Below are 14,385 nucleotides of genomic sequence, written 5' to 3'. Positions count from 1 at the left end.
GCATGTGCTGTTAGTTTAGGTCCTGACTCGCCAGGTGAGGTACATTAATCAATAGGGTTCTTGGTCTGAGTATACTCGTATCCCTGTTGAGTCCCTGTGTTGTGAAATTTAACCCTGCATTAATGAAGGAGCGTGGCTAAACCTTTGTCTGATCAGGAGGACAAACAGTGGGCACATGAGATAAAAAATTTAGGGCAGAGGTGACAAACTCAAAAGACCTGAGGAACAATGAGCGTGGATATGAGGGGGCCAGTCGAGAGAAAACTGTTCAGTAGCAGAGGGGCAATATGAGCTTAAAATGACAACAAAATATTCCATCATGGTATTGCAATAAAGATATTTATGATGGAATATGTTTTGATATGTTTCTCCTCTTTACACATAATACCTGAGAACATGTGAAAAAAAATTATTATGAACAATTCAAATTTGGTAAGGTTAGGAATGTTTAAAATAAAAATCCTCATTCCATCCTGTCGTTAACACATAGATTACATGCATTTAAATGCATATAAACACACACAGTTTATAGTGTATGACTGAAGATCGCAGAGCAATTCTCAGTATTTATCAGAACTGCAACACAGTGTGAGAGCACAATGTTCTGTCTTTTTTTCCCATTTATTGCTGTGAATTCAGCAGAGATGTATGACATGGTTTTCGCCCTCGGTGCTTTACAGAGTGCACTTGCCGATGTTTGTGACTTACCCCACAGCGATGAAGAGGATGAAGGTGAAGAGGAGGCCACACAGAGACACTCCACAGCCGATGAACGTCAGCACCTGTAGAGCTTTTTCATTCTCGGGGCTCCTCTGACACACACACACAGGCACACACAAACACACACCGTATGAGCCATAAATAGCAGCAAACATTGAAGATGAAAGCCTAAATAACATACACAGTGATAATTCAAGAGCGGAATGTTACCTGGGCTTCATAAACTTGCAGGAGCAGTGCAAAATTGGTGGTATGGTTGCAATGACACACAGTGTATCCATACTCTTTAGACACTACCTCACAGCCTTTGGTATTCCACCACCCACCTGCCTCGGGACTAGTCAGACACAAACAGCACATACTTACATATCTACATACACATAGGAATGACAATAATGAAAATATTTTTTTTACTGCATTTATCAAATTTTTTTAATGAATCAGATAAGATAACTGTGGCATTACAAAGAAAGTAAGACCTCCAAATTGCCTGTGCTTTAAACAAATAAAAATAAATTCCATTAATACTTACATAAGATCAAAATCCCAGAAGGCACATACTGGATCATACAGAGTACCAGGCAGATTCTGTAGGGGAATATGTATATAATAGTAAAATAAATGTTGGTGATAGAATGTTAAAGAGCACAGTTTTGAGAAATCTTGCTGACCTGTACTGTGTTCTGGAGTTGGAAGCGAACCGCCGTGCTAACCGGCTGGTCATCACCCAGCACTGTGGTGGATATGATAGAGGAGCCCAAGACAGTGCCCAAGTACCTGGTTATGTGTACATTTCAACAATGGACACATACAAAAAAAGAAATAATAAATGGGGCGATGCATTTATCCAAAAATACAGACATGTGTGTTGGTGATAGATTTACTGAATTTTACAATTAAAAACTAGTATTTCCAATTTGTTTTCAAGATCTGTAGAAGTGTTGTCTTATTGTGTTGTTATTGTTGTGTTTTGTGGTTAATAAAATTAAAGAAAAAATATGACAACAAGCTAGCAACAACTGGAGGAAGAATATGGTGAGCTCATTTTATTCATTCATTTTCTTCAAATTATCTTTGATCAGGCCACAGAAGCTTGACCTCGCCATGTTTGAATATTTGTGTGTGTTGCTGTGTGTGTGCTAAACTAAACTAATTCTTCCACTGGGTTCTGACTCCCCATGGTCTCTATTCAGTGGGCAGTGCTCAGAGACATCCAGGAAGCCTCCTGCCCACCAACCTGAACCTTCTCAGCTGCTCCTCAAGCAATTCAAAGACGCAAAGGTTCTAGTCTGAGTTCCTTTCCCTAGAGCTGAGCCTCATTTCAAGTGCAATCTCATTATATCAACCACTACTAAGTTCATTCATGTCAGTGTGTCATGGATGTCTTCATCTGCCCATGTCTATGGTGGTGTGTCCAGGCGCTATGTGGACATGCACAAGCACCCCTAACCCTAACCCACCCCTGACCGCACAGTCTCTAGGCACCCAAAACATAATGGTCTCTGTAGACACAGAATGTGGAGAGTATGAAGGGAGTGCCACATCTGTCTTTGGCCCTGTTCCTTCCTCTTGATGTTGCTGTCAAAATGATTAGTAACATTTTCAGAAATGGGAGACAAATGTTTCATTTTATTTTTGTTCTAATGTAGTTGTTGCCTAGAGTTTTAAATGTTATGAGGAACACAGTATATTGATATTCCAGCAGCCTCGTCTTTTCCATCTGTTATTATGTCATATAATATAATGTAAATCTTGCATCAACATTATTTGTCTGCTAGCCTGTTAACTTGTTAGCCTCTGTGGACATTAACTTCCATGTTCTCTGAAGCTCTCTGCTGACCTAGACACATGTTTAGTAGCATTTACTGTCCAACTTTTCTTTTTTTTTAAGACTCTCTTTTAGGTTTTTTTGCAACATAGGCAGTTCTTGCCAGAGCTGCAGTTGTGGTCTTTTCATTGAAAGGACCTGTATGCAGAGTGGTTGTAATAAAACGGCCAATAGGAACAGCCCTCCTAGAGCAGTCCCAAGCCCGGAAAATTGGGGAGGCTTGCATCAAGAACCTTTGTCAAATCAAATATGCAAATCACTGAAAACAATACTGCCTGATCCGCTGTGGTGAGTCTAGCAACCCTTACATTGAGAAGGCAATATGGGAAGAAGGAAGATCTTATTTTGTGGCATATTTTCTATTCATATTTTGTATTTGTAATTTTTCTACCTATTTGACTCATCTTCCCCCTCCCCCACAACCATCAAAGAATAACAGTTATAGATGTTTGCTATTTCATTAACCATTGAGCACACAAGTCAAATATAAAAACAATTCCAAAATAATTACTTGTGTGTATAAACTTTCAGCTGTAAAAGTGACTGTGTGTTACCTCTGGCTGCCGTCTGTGACTGTAGGAACCAAGGTGATGTTCTGCTCAGGACTGAAGGGAGGCAGCAGAGAGCCATACCATGTGTTGACCAATGTGAGCTTGTGGAAGCCTAAACATTCAACAAAACAGAAAGATTAAGCTTTCTGACAGCCAAACAAAATAGTGTGATTTTGACAGTTTTGACGGAGAGAAGTTTGAATAGGTGACTGTTTTAAGTGCAAATTGAGAAAGATGATTTGACCTAGCAGCATTTTCTTACCATTGTTATGAAGATCCAGTATCTTCTGATGTGAAACTGAAATACAGTCCAGATTGGTGTGTTTCGCTGTCTCAGGCCCACAGAAGCTTGATGCTCTGAATTCTTCATGCAGTGACTGTTGCTGGACCTCCAATTCTTAAAAAAAACGAGACACAATTTAATTACCTTTCAATTTATCTGCATAAAGTTCAAATCCAGTCTCGACGTAGAATGTCTCCTTTGTACATTTCTGTAAACCAAAGATACGAGTGAGCTCATGCTTCTGAACGAAGGTGATGTTACTAATTTACAATCCACATTTCCAGCAAAGTTGAGATGCTGTCTAAAATTCAATAAAAACTATATGTAATTTGCTGTATGACTTTAACTATCTCTTGCTTTTGCAGCAAGAAGGTTCATTCCATTAATCTGTTTTTCAATTATTTTCTTGATTAATTGAGTAATCGTTTGGTTCATGAAATGTCAGAAAACATTAAAAAATGTTGATCATTGTTTGTCAAACCTGGAAATGTTGATGTTCTCAAATGTTTAATCCACAAACCAAAGGGTTAAGGTTAACCCTAACCCTTCTTTGTTATATGGAGCAAATAAATGAAGAAACCATTTATAATTAAGAAGCTGAAATAACCAGAAATCTTGTTTTTAATAATGAAAAAGCTTCAAACCAATTCATTGATTATCAAAATAGTTAATTAGTAGATTCATTTAGTAATCAATTAATTATTGAGTAATTGTTGCAGCTCTAATGTTGCGTGTGTTTTCTCTGGGTACTCCGGTTTTCTCCCACAGTTGGGTTGGGTTACACCAATTATTTGTTATAACATTTTTAGGCACTTTGTTGGTCTTAACCCTGAGAGGGGTACAAAGGCCAGCCAGGAGCAAGTGGTGTCCAAGAAGACTGGGAAACTGATCCAGAAAAAGACAGCAGCAAGCTGTTCATGTTTTAAGTAAATAAGTATTGTCGTTGTGTTCTTTATATATGTGTATAGTCAGTATTGAGTTGCTGTGAGTGTGATTGGTTGTTTCTCTCTGTATGTGGCCCTGTGATGGACTGACGACCTGTACAGCATGTACTCTGCCTTTCATCCTGAATCAGCTGAGATCAGCTCAACCCACGACCTGACCCTCATTGAAGATGAGGGTCAGGTCGTGGGTCATCTTATATATACTTATATATCTTATATATACTTATATAAGATGTGTATATATAAGATACATATATATATATATATATATATATATATATATATATATATATATATGTGTATACATATATATATATATATATATATATTTGAAGCCTGGTGCTCGTTTTAAACACTTTTTTTACAAACATCATGTAAATGTGCTGACTGAGATAGTGATTTGTAGACACTGGAGCAGTTTGGTGGAAGTTGTTCTTGGGACATGTCTGACATAAAAATTTTGAACATCCATGAACATGAATCCAGATACAGTATTTCAGAATATACGTTCAAATAATGATGTTTTTTTGGTTAAAAAGGCTTCAGGCAAGAAGAAAATATTTGAAATGAAGAATTCTACAACCACAAAATGAAGGATCTCCAGCCGTTCTCTCCCTGGACACATAAATAACTTGATGCATACATTGTGTGACATATCTTTGTCCATTGGTGACCAGCTAGAATAGGTATGATATCGGCTGACACAATCAATTTTGTTCTGGTTGGACATGCATGCTCAGCTGTGACGACTAGTGCTTATTGCACTGCATGTTAGACCATTAACAGAGAGAGACTGGGACTATATCCAGGTGATGAATTGATAACAGTAAATGATTGTTCATCTCTGTATGTTTGCACGTCATCAGTGTCCAGCGTGTACCCTGTGTCAGCTGGAATTAGCTCCTGTGACCCGCTATCCTCATGTGGAGGATAAATGGGTAGACAACGAATGAATGTCTTTCACCAAGGTTCTAGCACGGTGGCCTCAGTGTGTGCCAACCATGATGGCCTACCTTCCAATACCCCAATAAAAGTGAAGCTCGGGTAAGGGATTGGGTTAAGGTGTGTTAACGTTAGGTTTGGGTAAAGGGGGTAAGGGAAAGAGGATGAGTAGAAAAAAGTACTCACAAATCAATACAAAGATATACATGGGTGAGTAATCAGCTAAATTAGTAATGAAACACATTGGAAATACATTATGTCTATGAGTGGTAAAAGGTCTGTATTTACATAGCTTTGATGACCTTGTCTTGATGATATGGTACTTTTTGAGGCCTGATGACCACTCAAAGTTGTTTGACACTACCATTTTTGCCATTTGACCATTCACTCACACATTCATACTACGCATCAATGTGCAGTGTATTTTCTATCACACATCTATCATACCATTCACATGCTGCCAGCAAAGCCATTAGGAGCAACGTGGGGTTAAGTGTCTTGTTTAAGGACACATCGGCATGTACACTAGCTGAGCCGGAAATCAATTCCCCAACCTTTAAGTTGAAAGACAACTCGCTCTTACACTGAACCACCAGCACCCCAATGTGTCCTCACTAAGAATGCTGTACAAGAATGTGTTTGTGTGTGTGTGGAGAGAGAGAGGGGGACTCACTGATGTTGGGGCTCTGTATGGTCAGGTGATCAGTCTCCGCCATCAAGCGAGGGCTAAGGCTGGTCACCATTCGGTCAATACTCTTGACCACATCCATGGGGCCATTCACCACCTAGCACACAGAGCACACAGATGTGTCAGCAGCTGCTCTGCTCATCAAAGCTAAAGGGCTACATTTCAAAATTACCATTCATACGCTACACAATGGGGACATACTTTTAGTGCCATAAACTGTTTGCCAGAGTCTTTGCACAGTTTGGCTGAAGAGGGAGATAGATCTATAATGAACGATGCAGTCATGGATTTTTCCTTTTTTTTTGCCATTGTCTGTTTTAAAACCCTTACGTTCTGGATTTAGTATAACCATTTAAGAGCGGAGCCTTGGGAGGCGGTGAGCACGATGAGAGACGTTTGTGTGTGTATGTGTGTGTGCTTGAGTACAGCCACAGTTTGAGTGCTGCTCATTCACTGAGTCTGGACTGAGGTGGCCTTGGAGCGTTGAGAGGCTGGGGTGTGGGGGATGTGGGAGATTTCTGAGAGACACACAGCACTCACAAGGCAGACGACGCACGGATCCATACTCAGCACATGTTTTAGTGCAGAGGCAGAAGTGACGAAACGAAGAAAGAAGACAAAATGTATTTATTAATGACAAAATGAAGAAAGAAGACCAAAAATGTATTAATTAATGAATTAAAGATTTGGAGAGATATAGTTTGGAGAGAAAACATCATCCTGTGAACTGTGAAGGTGCTTCATGTTAGTCATGTTTTATTTGGAAACTGTGAAATCAAAAATCAGCTGCTCATCGTCTAATTCAAGCTCAGTGTTTGTCACAGATTCTCATAGATAACGTCTTCATTCTAATGCCAAAGAAGACATCTTGCAGTAGTACATATTTATAGAGGCATATTGTCCTCTAGTGCTGGAGAGTTGAAACAGCAGTCTGTCATCATGTTCAACGAAAGGTTAGCGTTAGAACTCCTTCATTCTGCTGTATTTATTTATTATTTTTTTTTAAAAAAGGTCAATTATTTTAATAACTTTAAAAACAGGCAAGGAAGAGCCAGGAATCAACCCCCGACCTTCAAGTTGAAAGATGACTGGCCCTACCACTGAATCACCATCACTCATTTATTGTCTTGTATTCAGTTTTCATTTGTCCCTGATCTACTCTAAGCATGCTAATGTAGCTTACTTTATGTTTAATTGAAACTTTGCTTTATTGTTTGTTTCTCCATCTTCCTATTTTTTTGGAAAAAATTGGTATATAATGGTTATTTTTGAAGGAGCTATATGTGAGATATTAATTAAAGGGTTAGATTTAGGATTTTGCTGTAAATATGTTAAACATGTTTTCTTTCAAGGACATCTAATAGATTTCTTACATAAAACTCCTTTAACTTGTTTTTAAATGAACCCTTAATATCTTTTATTGTTTTACATTTTGTTTAGTGTTTAGTGTTTAGTAAAATTTGTATATCTTCATAATAATTGTTTTTATAATTGCCCTGTAATTGTTTTGTTTGACCTTTGTAATTTTATTGGTAATAGGGATCTTGTATTAGCCAGTTTAAATGCAGACTCAGGGCAATGCTGTAAAAAAGAGCTCATGCTCGGTTGATTTCCCTGAATAAACAACAGTTAAGAAAATAAGAAAATAAAACCTATTCCTAGTCCTTGACAAATGGCCTGAGTGGTTTTCTATCTTTTATCTTTGATATGCTATAAAATAGATGAGAATCACACAAGCATTCATGCATCCACCACACAGTCATGACGAGGGGTTACCTCTCTGATGGCCTGCCACTTGAGGGTGTTGTCTTCACTGATGATGCTGTCAGCCACACTAATGAAGTGCTGGCTCAGCTCCTGGACACTCTCCTGGCTATGGTTAAAAGAGTCAGGTGGCTGTGCTGGGATGTCGGCAACCAGAGACAGTAGCTGGATGAGGGACACCATGTCCATTGGCTGCAGTCCCTCTTGCTGTGTGTCCTCCAAGGCCTGGACAGAGATGTCCAGCAGGGACGACGCCTGGGCCACACTGCTCAGACCTGATAACTGCTGCCCCAGCACTGGCTGGCAGTAGAGACACAGAGTGATGTGATATAAATACTGTATTTCATTTGAGTCTTCTTCATGTCATACATCATATCTCTGATATGAAATTAATATACCAGTGTTTCCTTGTTTTTGTTTTTTAATATTGTTCTTAATTTGTCAGCCAGTTTTAACAAACTAACTTCACTTCCCCAATTGTTTGTTGTGTCTGTAATTTACAGACTCCACCTTATAAGGGTGGAAAGAGAGGCAGTAGCAGTTTGTAGATTGTCTTATGTTGTTATGTGTTATGTGTTTAAAGTTAAGGTTATTTAAAAAATATATATTATTTTAATATATTTATTAGCATGTGAAATACATTGATTTTTCAGCAACAAAAAAAAAAGAAGCACTTGTACATCACACTTATGACTAGCACTTTATAGTTCGGCTTACTTGAAGCACTTACTTACTTCTAGCTCTTGTTTGTACCAAATGTTGAAATGCACTTATTGTAAATCGCTTTGGATAAAAGCGTCTGCTAAATGACATGTAATGTAATGTAATGTAATGTAATGTAATATAATGTAATGTAATTTATGATGGCTTTGCTGGCAGCATGTGAATGGTATTACTTAATGTAATGTAAGTAAACACACATTTTTGAGACACACAATGTGTCTAACTTGCTAAACAAGATTCTTAGCAACTATCAACAATGATATTCAACCAGTTTGTTTTTATTCTGACCTCCTGTGGAACAAATTGTGTGTGAAATCCACTGCAAAACTTCAAAATAAAAAACTTTGCAACACATATCATGGAGGTTGGCATAGGAGTGAATACAATTTTGGTTGACACGCTTACAAATGCAGTACATTTCTGGAATACATATTGTATCTTCAGTTAATTCATTTTAAAACTTGAAGTATTTTTCCTTAGGAGAAAGAAGGGTCAGTGATGATGTACTGTATTTGATGTCTACCTGGGTTTGATTGGAAATCTTCATTAGATGGTTCATAAAGGCAGTAGGCTGAGAGTTGCGAGAGTCGCTCATCTGCTTCATCTTCAGGTAACACTCTGTGCCAAATACAATGAGAAATCAGGGTGAACAGTTGAATCACTGATTACATCTGCTGAGGGCATTTCACTCACTGTAGCATCCGACAATGACCCTGACCTCCTTGTTTTCTCTTACTCCAAGCTGAGATATTTAAATTTAGCAGGTATTTCTGCAAAGATCCATAAGTTCAAATATTCTTTTTACTTGAGCTAAAAGGTTTCTACTTGCATTACCACCACAGTAAAAAAGCAGGGCCATATACATATAGTCTCTAAGCTATAAAAGGATTTAAGAGGGTTAACACTTGATTTTGGCATTTAGTTATAATGGTTAAGTAAGTACACTGTGATGTATAATAAACATTAAACAAAATATATATATATTTTTTAAAGAACGAAAACATTTAAATAGGTATAAAACCATGGAAAATCTGAAAATCTTGCCTAACCAGTGCCGACCAGTGCTAATAAATCTACAGAGTTTTTTTTTTGTTTGTTGTTGTTGTTAAGGCTAGGGAATTGTATGTGCAGTGTAAGAAAAATCACCTCTGCTGCTCGTGCAGATGAATGGTAGGTGATCAGAGCAGTCGGTCAGGCCAAACACTGGCAGCTGCTCTGACCAGCTCTTCAGCATCCTGCAGCCCTGCAGCTCCATCTGTTGGTTTACTGCTGCTTGCACATTTATGAGATCACACATCAACATGCAAAAAAGTAACACACAAGAAGACAAGAGTGAGCTTGTGCACATTTCCAAGATCTAATATATAATCAAAACTGATGAACGAGGTCAGTTATACTCATAAGACTGTACATCAAAAATGTAAACCCCCCAAAAATGAGGAAAAGTTCACCATCGATCCATCCTTCCCTCCCGCTCCCCCTACCTCCTTCTCCTCTTTCTCATTTCACCCACTCATCCCCTACCTGTTTCTGGGAAAGTTTCTGTCCTGGGCTGTTCACACTCATATCTGTTTACATGTGCATGCAGGACACTATAGGCAGGCACTCATCCATGATGACAAATGTCTTATCCCCACAGAAACAGAACTTTAAACATTTTATTTTCTTCCTTTGTCTTTTTTCCGTAAAACTACTGTTAATGCTGTAGTACATATACCAGGCCTGTGTGGGGTGCTAACCCAGATTTCTTTATTTGAATGAGTATACATAACGATGTATACAATCACAGAAACAGAAAGAATGAAGAAAGCCAGGGTGACTAAAGAAAGGAAATAAAGGTTATCAAACAAAACAACAAACAAATTCCAAGCATTAAAAGAGGAAAATGACAAAGACAGTAAAAGTAGTATTGTTGTCTACACAAAAACAAAACAAATGAGTGGCATTTCCCAGTCTTGTTTTCCACAATTAGCATTTCAATGCTCTCAAAATGCTGGTTCCCTATGGATAAAAATGCCTATCAATTGGAAGGCTGTTGGTTACACACCCCACAATGGAAGACACTGGGACACTGAAAGGAACTCAGATAAGAATAGATAAAAATTGCTGCTTTGTAATGATCCGATGTGAGGATGCAAGATAGAGAACAAAAACTAAGAAAAAATCAATATCACAAGCTCAAATAGTTTACTGATACTGATATCAATTTCATATGTTGTTTTCCCTTTTTAAAAAAAAATAATAAAAAAATAAACAAAACATAGCTGCACCACCATGATACAACTAGCCATTTCTAATCACAATACTCCAACTGCCTAGCAGATATTTGTAGCCCTCACTGTCATCCTTGTCACATGATGGTGGTGGCAGACCATCTCTCTTTACAGCATGTTGGCTGTGTTCAGTGAAGTATTTACAGTCTACAGATCGTATCTGGTTTTAATTTTTCTATTATCCCATCCATTGATTTTGTCCAGTATCAGACCATTAGTACAAAGCCATTACAGTACATAGCCAGTCATAAAATTGAAGGTGCTTCTAAAAAAATTGTCACTGCTGTGAAACTGCCGGCTTGCTGCCCCCTCACTGAGAGGTTCGCAGAGGCATTCACAGAAGACTCGAGACTGTTCGCTGTCCTAGCTCCCAAATGGTGGAACGAGCTCCCCATCGACATCCGGCTGCAGAAAGCCTCCACATCACCAACTAAAAACACATTTCTTTCGACTCTACCTCGACTAAGACGACAACGACAACACTTACTTATACATCGCACTTATGACTAGCACCTTATAGTTTGGCTTACTTGAAGCACTTACGTCTTGCTCTTGTTTGTACCCAAATGTTTAAATGCACTTATTGTAAGTCGCTTTGGATAAAAGTGTCTGCTAAATGGCATGTAATGTAATGTAAATAATGTTCTCTCGATGATGGACTGAATTTATTATCTCTCAACTCAAAGAATTCAATATTTTCAAAGTGCATGGATGATAGGAAGACTAACACACTAAATTAACAGACTGTTGTTATCTTCTAAGTTGTTTTGTTTTTGTTTTCAAACCTGAAATATTGAGGTCAAACCTCGTTCCCCTCAGGTCAAAGGTGCACTAAGGTATAAAGTATAATAAAGACTGTGGGTTATAGTAGAATCAGGACGCGAGCCTGGGAATTGTGATGAATGCTTACAACACAGACATAATTAAAAGTTGATGCACTGTTGTTTATCTACCAAATGGTTTTGCCTACCCTGGAGATTCTTTTACAGCAACTGACCAGTTAAATGGCCCTTTTACGCTTCATTGCAATACTGATGAGGTGTTGTAAATTTTAGTCATTACTACAGTGAGTAATATCATCTAACTATTTGAGTCAATGGTAGAAAAAACTGTGGCCTTCATAGGCCTAATTACAGGAGATCCCTGAGCTGTTCATCCTACTGACAGTCTTCGGAGGATTCACCACTTCAGAATGTTATGTTTCTAACTCCACAGACATAACATTTTATTGAAATCTTATTAAAAATATTTAACTGTGCATGGAAACATACTGACATAATGTGATCTTACCTGGGCAAAAAATAAGTGCCTGCACCTCTTTGACTGATTGGTGGCTGCTTAAGTGGTGTGGGTTCCAGCTGAAAAGCATTTCCTGGGTCATGGATGTACATGTATTAAGGGCTCGTATTTGCCTCGCTTCAAGAGACGTATTCCAAACATTCAGGTCAGTGAGGTTTCCAAAAAAGGGCTCTGTAAAATTTCCTCCAAAGGAGTCCTGGTCCTGACCCAGGATGAGAATCCCATCTCCATGAATGTCCCTGGAAGTGTCTGTGTCTGAACCCATGTCCTTCCTGATGCCGTCCACATAAATAGCCCAGTTGCCACTAACGCGGTGCCATGTTACACAGATGTGATGCCAAGCGCCATCATTGGGGAAGGATGCCTTATATGGTAGGTGCTTTCCATGGATGATGAGTGCAAGGAGGATGCGTTCTTGCATGTCCACTTGGCCTCGTAGCTGGAACTCATTGGTGAAGATAGGTGCAGCGTAGGAGAAGATGGTTGAAACCTCATTCCATACTATGTCCCATTGGACTCGTACACACACGCTGACAGACGACAGGGAAGGGAAGGACATGTTGACACGAGTGAAGCCCTCACGGGATTCCTTTTGAAACTTTAGAGCTGAGAACTGGACATCTAAATCAGAACAAAGGAACAAGCACATTTCAGTTTTGTTTTCAACCTTATGCAGGGATGCACAATATTGGATTTGTTTTGCCAATAACTATGTTGATATATCAAAAGTGCCTGTTCTAATAATCGATATCGGCCTGTACCCGATTGCAGAAGCCATTTTGGTCTTTTTACACTATTGAAGTTAACAATATGTTAATATGTTAATAATATGTTAATAATATGTTGCATACTCAGGTTACACCAGGGTGTAGATATACATTTTATTCATTGTGCAAAATAAATTAATATAAGATACATAATTGTTGTAGAGGACGTGAGCATAGAAATCAAGGCTGTAGCAGTTTATTCAGCCTACTGTTTTAGCCAGTGGTTATATTGTGGGTCTTGGCATGTTTGTCAATATCCAAGGTATTAAAAATGATTATTATTTAAGCTATATTTCACTCACACTGCTTGGCGAGGGCCACAGGCTTGGATGCTGCTTTGCTAGGGTTGCTGACCCAGATAGGCGAGTGAAGTCCAGTCTGTTGAAGTAGCTCCAAAGCTCCCGCTAGGTCCTCCTCCTGGTCCAGGCTGGAGAGGAAGCTGAACTGGCCTCTGCAAAAACTCTCAGCCCTGGAAAAGGCCAGAGAGTCATTGACCAGCTGGAAGGCAAAGTTGGACGTTAGATGGACCAGTTTGGACTCTCCTGGGGTTTCTGAAATAAATAAGCACCACAGGACTTTATGGATACAACATTTTGTCCACCACCAATGAGCACATCTGAAAGGAGTTGTTGATGTACTGAGACTGAAACTTCATGGTCACTGTGTGGTCCTTGTGTTTCACAGTGTCTCACCATGTGAGCCTCCCACTCTATCTGTCCCAGCATTCGTTGGCTCACTTTCACATCCCACCTACAGGAGAAATAGTCAACTTCATTATTGTAAATACTCCTTTGATCAGACATTTAACATCATCAAAAGTTAGTGTATATTTGCCATTTCAAAACAGTTTATATAATATATATTTGATGACAAAGTCACCCATGTTGTGGAATCCCAGTTTAACTGCATATAAAATGTTTTAATGCAGAATATAGAATGAGAAGATTTACCATAAATGCAAAGAGTATGAGTCCCATATGCAAAGCTCCAGTCATCTCAAAACCGTTGAAGTGTCCAGCTGAAATAAACCTCTCAGCTTACCTTGGGAAAAAAAGATGTCCCCTATATCCAGCTGTACTTCTCTCTGGAGAAAGGTTAATACCAAACGATGTGACAATTATGGGTATTTAAGCCAGTGGAATCTTAAATGAAGATTTGAGTGTGGCATGGCAAAGCAAGTCATGTTTTAATATCTTGAGCTTGCTGATTTCTGTGTCCTGCTTCTCTCTAATCTAGATTTTTCCATTGTCATCCAAAGCAGAAGTAGGTCTTGAAATGAACTCTACTCATGAGGGACAAACAAACCCAAATCCCAACTCCTCATCTAGAACATCAAGCACAATCTTTAGCATATCCAGCAGTGTGTCAGACAGCCAGCGATCCCTGTGCATCTATCCCACCAGTTCCAGTTCGCCCCCTGCCTTCCCTCATGCCCCCTTCCTTCCATTCAGACCCCTCCCTCCTTCCTCAGCACCCTGAATCCATTTGCCATTCTCATGCAAATTAGGTCATTTTTTTAAAAGAACCCAATTTACGCAAGCAGTGTCAAGCGTTTGGCATTGGGTTCATCTAGATTAGCAGGGCGTTTGACAATTTTACCACA

The 14,385-nt window shown here is 38.9% G+C and overlaps 1 protein-coding gene across 3 annotated transcripts in view; it reads right to left on the bottom strand.

Moving 5' to 3' along the window:
* Nucleotides 1–14,172, bottom strand: part of adgrd2 (adhesion G protein-coupled receptor D2) — a 70,951-nt gene extending 56,779 nt beyond the window's left edge. For all 3 annotated transcript variants that reach the window (XR_009241103.1, XR_009241104.1, XM_058635587.1), the window contains exons 1-14: nucleotides 13,733–14,172; nucleotides 13,475–13,532; nucleotides 13,085–13,333; nucleotides 12,007–12,636; nucleotides 9,590–9,712; nucleotides 8,967–9,061; nucleotides 7,733–8,020; nucleotides 5,942–6,053; nucleotides 3,362–3,496; nucleotides 3,103–3,211; nucleotides 1,392–1,497; nucleotides 1,253–1,308; nucleotides 931–1,057; nucleotides 709–812 (exon numbers count right to left, since the gene is read on the bottom strand). Coding sequence is in view for 1 of the 3 variants with exons in the window: in XM_058635587.1 (XP_058491570.1) it covers nucleotides 709–812; nucleotides 931–1,057; nucleotides 1,253–1,308; nucleotides 1,392–1,497; nucleotides 3,103–3,211; nucleotides 3,362–3,496; nucleotides 5,942–6,053; nucleotides 7,733–8,020; nucleotides 8,967–9,061; nucleotides 9,590–9,712; nucleotides 12,007–12,636; nucleotides 13,085–13,333; nucleotides 13,475–13,532; nucleotides 13,733–13,777 (2,237 nt within the window). In the remaining 2 variants the exon portion in view is untranslated. The remainder of the gene's footprint in view (nucleotides 1–708; nucleotides 813–930; nucleotides 1,058–1,252; nucleotides 1,309–1,391; nucleotides 1,498–3,102; nucleotides 3,212–3,361; nucleotides 3,497–5,941; nucleotides 6,054–7,732; nucleotides 8,021–8,966; nucleotides 9,062–9,589; nucleotides 9,713–12,006; nucleotides 12,637–13,084; nucleotides 13,334–13,474; nucleotides 13,533–13,732) is intronic.
* Between the last annotated feature and the right edge of the window lie 213 nt (nucleotides 14,173–14,385).

The sequence above is a fragment of the Solea solea genome, chromosome 8 (assembly GCF_958295425.1).
Source record: "Solea solea chromosome 8, fSolSol10.1, whole genome shotgun sequence".
Classification (NCBI taxonomy): domain Eukaryota; kingdom Metazoa; phylum Chordata; class Actinopteri; order Pleuronectiformes; family Soleidae; genus Solea; species Solea solea.
The sequence above is the reverse complement of the archived record's forward strand: the minus strand, read 5'-3'. Positions and strand labels throughout refer to the sequence as shown.